Source organism: Elephantulus edwardii, unplaced genomic scaffold (genome assembly GCF_000299155.1).
Source record: "Elephantulus edwardii isolate Elephantulus edwardi_28Jun2011 unplaced genomic scaffold, EleEdw1.0 scaffold00021, whole genome shotgun sequence".
Taxonomy (NCBI): domain Eukaryota; kingdom Metazoa; phylum Chordata; class Mammalia; order Macroscelidea; family Macroscelididae; genus Elephantulus; species Elephantulus edwardii.
This window is the reverse complement of record NW_006399771.1, coordinates 12,034,074-12,041,229: the sequence shown is the minus strand read 5'-3', so window position 1 is coordinate 12,041,229 and position 7,156 is coordinate 12,034,074. Positions and strand designations below refer to the sequence as shown.

The 7,156-nt window shown below is 35.0% G+C and overlaps 1 protein-coding gene across 1 annotated transcript in view; it reads left to right on the top strand.

Annotated features, from left to right (window-relative positions):
* Positions 1-7,156, top strand: part of ACSS3 (acyl-CoA synthetase short-chain family member 3) — a 285,831-nt gene that overhangs the window by 211,776 nt on the left and 66,899 nt on the right. Inside the window, exon 11 of the mRNA XM_006882583.1 lies at positions 5,804-5,867. Within this exon, the coding sequence (XP_006882645.1) occupies positions 5,804-5,867 (64 nt within the window). The remainder of the gene's footprint in view (positions 1-5,803; positions 5,868-7,156) is intronic.

The window sequence follows — 7,156 nt, the reverse complement described above, 5'->3', positions numbered from 1 at the left end:
ACATTTCTCCTCATAGAGCCCAGCCTCCCAGATAATCTGTTCTGCATACAGGTTGAAAAGGTATGGAGCCAGGACACATCCCTGGCATATGCCCTTCCCAATTTTGAGCCATGCAGTGTTTCCTTGCTCTGTTCTGATGACTGCCTCCTGGTCCAAGTATAGGTTCCACGTTAGAACGGTCAAGTGTTCTGGGATTCCTATTCTTCAGATATTTTCTTTTTTTAATTTTAATTTTTTTTAGACATTAGTTTTTAGTGACTCACATGTATTCTTGAGATGGTATCTTACATATAATGGTATATACTCAAAGTCTTACTTTGGAACTTGTTCATTTTATTTTTCAAATCACCTTAAATGTACCTTGAATTTACATAAAAGCAGTTTGTTTCTGTTTCATAGTCAGACCCCGGTATTGTCCTGATTAATGAACACGAAAATGTTCACCTCTTTCTACAAGCTGATAAAATCCGTTCGATTTCTATGTTTTCAATCTGGTGAGCTCCACATGTATGTGGTTGATATTATTTTGTTGAAAAAAGGGATATTTGTAATGAGGTGCTCTATCACTGACATCACGGTATTTCTGAATAGAAGACCAATAGCAGCACATTCCAGCTTGGTAATGCTTTGCTGAAGGTTGTCCAAAACCCACAAGAACAGTATATTCAAAGAGAACTTCCAGAAGTTCAAGCTGCACTTAAAAGAAAGAGGCTGTGGCACAAGGGATATTGTTGCTGGTATCCTATAGATCCTGGCTGCTTTATTGATTATGCAAAATAATTTGACTCTGGGGATCACAACAAATTATGGCTAACATTGAGAAGAATATAGTCCCAAAACATTTAATATGCTCATGTGAAATATATATATATATATACCAAGAAGCCATTGTCCAAATAGAACAAAGAAACACTGCATGGCTTAAAACTAGGAAAGGTATGTTTTAGGGTTGTATCCTTTGTCCACATTAATTCAGTCTGTATGCTGAGTAAATCATTCAAGACACTGAACTGCATAAAGATTATGCTATCAGAATCTAAGAAAGAATCATCAAAAACATTATACAGATGTTACAACCTTACTTGTTGAAAATGAGGAGGATTTTAAACACTTGCTCTAGAAGATTAAAGACTATAGTTTTAAATTGGATTCATATCAACATCAAGAAAACAAAAATTTTCACTACTGGGTCAATAAGCAACATATAAAAGACGGAGAAAGATAGAAATTGTCAATGATTTCATCTTACTTAGAATCACGATCAACACCATTGATAGCAGAAATCAGGATACCTGGAAACATAATGCACTGGGTAACTATCATGAACCCTCTCCAAATTACTGAGAAGCAGTGATATCAATTAAAGACTAAGATGTGCTTGATTCAGGCTGTGGTCTTTTCAATGGTTTGCTGTGCATCAGAAAGATGACAATGAGCAAGTGTGACAAGAGAATAAATAGATGCCTTTGAGCTTTGATGTTGGAGAGTAGTACTGAATATCTCATGGCCTGCCAAGAGAACAAACTCTATGGCTTGGAGAAAGTACAGCCAGAATGCTCCTTGGAGGCAAAAGTGATAAAACTTTGTCTCATATATTTTGGGCATATTGCTAGGAGAGGCAATTCTTTAGAAAGGGACATAATGCTTAGAAAGTTGACAAGCAGGTGAAAGATAAGAAAACTCTCAACTAGATGGATTAATACAGTGACTACAGCAATGGACTTAAGCTTGTCAGAAATTATGCGGATGACATAGGATAGGACAGAGTTCAGATCTGTTGTTCATAGGGTCACTATGAGTCTACCTTGACTTGAAAGCACCTAACGACAACAACAGTGTTTTGGATGTCTATCTTCAAGGTTCCATTTCATATTTTACAAATTCCAATTTTTCTAGTCCCATTCTTTATACATTTCATGTTCTAATTATTAATACATATTTGCAGTTGTTTCTTCTTATTTTCAATTGTGCCACAAGAGCAAATGAAGGTCCCATGTATGTCATTAAGACCAACTCTACTTTGAGAAATCAGTTCTTTCCCAATTATATTGGAATCTTTTCTAACCTCAGTGTCTCTTCTTCTGGCACTGTATCAGAATATGCTCTTCTGATCTTTATAAGGTTTTCAGATACCAGTTTTCTAGAAGTATTTTACCAGATCCTTCTTTCTAGTCTGTCTTAGTCTGAAGTCTATTGACTGTGGGTGACTCTGTTGGTATTTGGAATGCTGGTGGCACAGCTACTAACATCATAGCAAGGTGTCACACCATAAGATAACACTGACAGCAGAGCAATGAACGTGTTTCAAATGCTTTATTGTGATGTGACAAAAGGAAGCATTACATCAATGTCTGCCCAGAGTAGAAATCAATTAATCAAATAAATCTTAGCTCATACTGATACTTGTATTAAAGAGAAGTCATAGGACTGAACTGATGTAGATTCATATATTCATTTTTCACACAAAGAAAATGAGACACTGAAGTTAGGTTATTTATGTAATGATGTGTCATTTATTATTGACACTTAGTTTTGTGGTTGTTTTTGAAGGCAGAAATAGGTATTCTGTGAAGTCAGTGACTTCATCAGTTCTTTTTATGGAAAGGTGAGCCCAGATTTTGTGAAATCCTTCACTTTAACAGCTTTGCTATTCCTGCTGCTTCTACCAGGAAAATTGCTTTTGTGTTGAGACATTTTAGGAGTGTTTGTGGAAAGTGTTCAGTACATTTTCATTTGTTATTTCAGCAATATTTTTGTAATCATAAATAGTTAAGCTTTGTTTCCACATAGTCCTTCAGTACAGAAGTTTCTCCTTGTCTGAAAACCTTTGACTCACATACTGCCCTGATGAAATATTGTTGTTGTTGTTATTGTTATGTGCCATCGAGTCACTTGCAACTCATAGCGACCCTATGTACAAAAGCCCTATACACCGTTCTATCCTGTGCCAACCTCGCTGTCTCAGACACACTCATTCCCACCACTCCGCTCACAGAATCAATCCATCTCATCGAGGGTCTTCCTCTCCTGCGTGGTCCCTCCACTCTGCCAAACATGGTGGCCCTCTCCAAGGACCAGTCCCTCCTTGCAACATGCCCAAAGTATGTCAGACGAAGCTTCAGAATCCTTTACTCCAAGGAGCATTCTGGCTTCACCCTCTCTAGGACAGACCTGTTTGTTCTCCTGGCATATTCAACACTCTTCTCCTGCACCACAGCTCAAAGGCATCAATTCTCTTTCTATCATCCCTATGCACTCTCCAACTCTCTAATGCATAGCACGTAATTGCAAAGACTATAGCCTGGATCAGGTGCACCTTAGTCTGCAGCTTGACGTCATTACTCTTCAGTACTCTTGGGAGGTCCCTCACAGCTGACTTTCCCAATGCAATTCATCTCCTGATATTAGAATGAAATTATAATCAAATGAGTCATACTTCCATAAGTCATTTAGAAAACAAATAAAAAACCTACACATTTGATGATGTACCTGTGATATAGCCATAATTACATATTAATTTATGAGTAGTAATGCTAAGCTTTTCAGAAAAATATTGTATGAAAAACATTCAACATAACATGACATTTATCTTCACACTCACTGATTATTTTTGCATGAATTCCACTTTATGTACATCTTACCCCAAGTAATTCTTCTATCAGTACAATTAGAAAAGAATTATCCCTATTTCTTAATACAGGTAAATTTAGAAGTTATTTAGGATCACATGGTCGGTAAGTTAGTCACTCTACTGAGATGTGGAGGGGAAAAAAGATATTAATTAGGTCTGGCCTCTTTATAGTACATTTTACGTGTTGTGCTATTGATGGCAAGATTGGAAGCCAGCAGCCTCTCCAGAGGTGAACAAGGCTGTCTACTCTTATAACAAGGTGAATGAGGCTGTCTGCTCTTATAAGGTTTATGACATTGGAGGGTCTCAGTCACAATTGGCTCTAAGGCAGTGGATTTGGGTTTCCATCTATAAAGAACTCATAATATAAGGAGAGACATATTCTACGTTTCTAATATTAAATAAAAATAGATAGGCTTTAGGGATTTTATTTTTTTTTTTTAAATACAAAAGTGTTCATTCTTGAGAATGTACACAGTCAAATAAATGCATGCCAATTTATTAGTTTCTACATGTACAATGTGGTGACATTGGTTATTAGATTCTTCAAGTTATATAACATTCTCATGCTCCTTTTCTTAGAACTTCCTTCATGAAAATAAATCCTCTGCTTCCTAAGTTTCCTACAAAATCTTTTGGTTTTCAATTTGATCTCATACAGATAAAGCTCAAAATAAAGATTTAAAATAAAAAATTCTGAATTATAAAGAATAGAACAAAATAATTTTTTCTATGACATAGTGTCCCTGCTTTCTGTTCTATTTTTTGTTTGTTTGCTTTCAACCTCTCCATAGCTTCTAGAATTACCTGAATTATACACAGGATCTCCTAGAAATTGTTCTTGTTTTCTAAGTTTCCCTCCAACCCCAATGTCTTGTATTATAACAGTGGAATTATGCAATATTTGTCCTTTTGTGACTGAGATATTTCACTCAGCATAATGTCCTCCAGAGGCACCCATTTTATATAATATTTCATGAGTTCCTTGTTTTTCAGTGCTGTATATAGTATTCTGTTGGGTGAATATACCACAGCTTCTCTATCCATTTATTTGTTGAAAAAATGGGCTGGGGGGGGGGGTGGAAAATTATACAATGAAAGATTTTTTTTTTTTTTGCAAAGAGAAAAGTGAATTGGGGTTGGTGTGCAGGGAGGAAAATCTGCAACAATGAATTAATGGAAATCTAAATTCTCTATAAACTTTCATTTAAAATCTCAGTTAAAAAGAGAAATCAATAAATACCAGTAACCATTCAGACCAAAGAGAAGCTATCGTAAGGGACACTATATCAGGGACTCATTTGCTATGAATGAATTTGTTTCCCAAAGCTGTAATTATAAAGTTAAAAGAAACAACAACCCTAAAAAATAAAATTGTTGGTTTGTACTTTGGGTTGGAACTGACTCATAGCTGACCCTCCGGCATGTTTTCAGAAGCTGTAAATCACCCGGAAAGAGGAGATTGCCCATCTTTCTCCTGCAGAGCAGCTGGTGAATTCAAACCACATGCCTTTGGTTTAGCAGCACAACTCTTTACCACTAAGCCACCAGAGCTCCTGTATTAGAGATTGGAGTAAGATTATTTATCTTCATATTCACTATGTACCAAAAATATTGAATGTAGATACAAACTTTGACCTCTTAAAGTGTCTCAGGATTTTTTCAGTGTACCACAGAAAATATTGGGATAATATTTAGGCAGATTAAATTGACCTCTCAGAACCCTAAGTGAGCATTAAGAGATAAGTCGATTTTCCAGGTTTTAAGAGCTTCATTTTTATTGCTCACAATATTACTATATGTGCATTTTAAGGCTTTATTTCTTTCTTTTCCTTTTTTTCAGCCACGTTTGAGGTGGGTTTTTTAGATGTCTTTTAACAGGATGATACCTTTACATAGACTAATTTGAGATTACCAGCACATTTGAGATAGATTTTTTAAATTAAAGAAAATTACAGAAAGAATATTTATATTGTCAAAAATCAACACTGTACATTTTATTATGCTTATTAAAATATTTTGGGTAATTTATATTTTATGTTCATGATCTCACAGAAAAAAATACCTTGTTAAGATTAATTTAGGGGGAGATACTTTAATTTAGAAAGTATGGAAGTAATTTCAAGTTTTAAATTATGCATTTTTATTTAATTAGTCTGTTTATCTTTGCAGTTATGATTTTGGATGACAACATGCAGAAATTGAAAGCACGATCCTTAGGAAATATTGTGGTAAAGTAAGCAAAATCTGTAATACTGATGTTTAACAAAGCAATTATTGATATATAAGACAAAGAAAGGGATATAGTTCCAACACTCTATAGATGTTGCATGATAAGATTGTTCATTACTTGAGGATCTAATAATTTCTATTATAATGTCTACGCAAATGCAGACATCATCATAGAGTAAAATGAATTCAGAAATAATTTTAAAATATAGATATTTTTCTGATTATGTGATAAAGAATTATATATGTGTAAATAATACTTCATTGAAAAGCTGTTGTTTGCTATTATTCTTTTTTACTTTTTCTTATAATGTCTTTAGCATCAACTAGATTTCTGAAAGAGTTAATAAGTTAAAGAGTGACAGTATATTAATTCCCTGACTGGCCAATCACAACATATATTTGCTGTCTTATTTATTATTAGTTGGATAACAAATGTGTCCAAATTTCTCTTCTAAACTCTTAGCTTCTTTCATGCTTGTTGATTGTTGTTGTTATGTGCCTTCAAGTCATCTGTGACTCATCGCAACTCTATGCACAACAGCTCTGAAGTCTGCCCTGTCCTCAGCCAGTCTCACTGACCCTGATACACCTACCCCCATTGGCCCAGTTGATTTTAGATCTAAATAAAATGAAGTGTCGTTGTGTGCCTTTAAGTAGTACTCGACCTGAAGCTGACCCTCCAATGGCTTTTCAGAGACAACAAATCACATGAAAGGAGATAGGTCAATCTTCTGTAGAGCAGCTGATTGATTTGACATATGTGTCATTGGGATTGCAGCACATCTTCTTATTATTAGACCACCATGATGATGTCTTTTGTGCTGGTGGTGACGATTTTTATTTCCTTAATGTTGACATATAATCTATATGTAGGTTGTAGTCTTTTATCTTCTGCAGTAAATACTTTAAATCTTCATGTTCTGCAAGTAAGCTTGTGGCATTTTTATAACAAGATTGTTAATGAATCTTCTTCCAATCCTGATGCCACTTTCTTCTTCATAGAATCTAGCTTCTCAAACTATTTGCTCACAGTAAAATGTGATCTGTTCAGAAACCAGCTCTTGTTCTACGTTTGTATTTCTGATGTGCACAATTAAGTGCTCTGAGATTCCTATTCTTCTCAATGTTATCCATAAATTGTTGTGATGTACCCAGTCAAATGCTTTGCATAATCAATTATGTACAAGTAAACATCTTTCTAGTATATTCTCTGCTTTCAGCCACAATCCATCTGATGTCAACAATTATCCCTTGTGCCTCTGTCTCTTTTGAATCTAGCTTGAATTTCTGGCA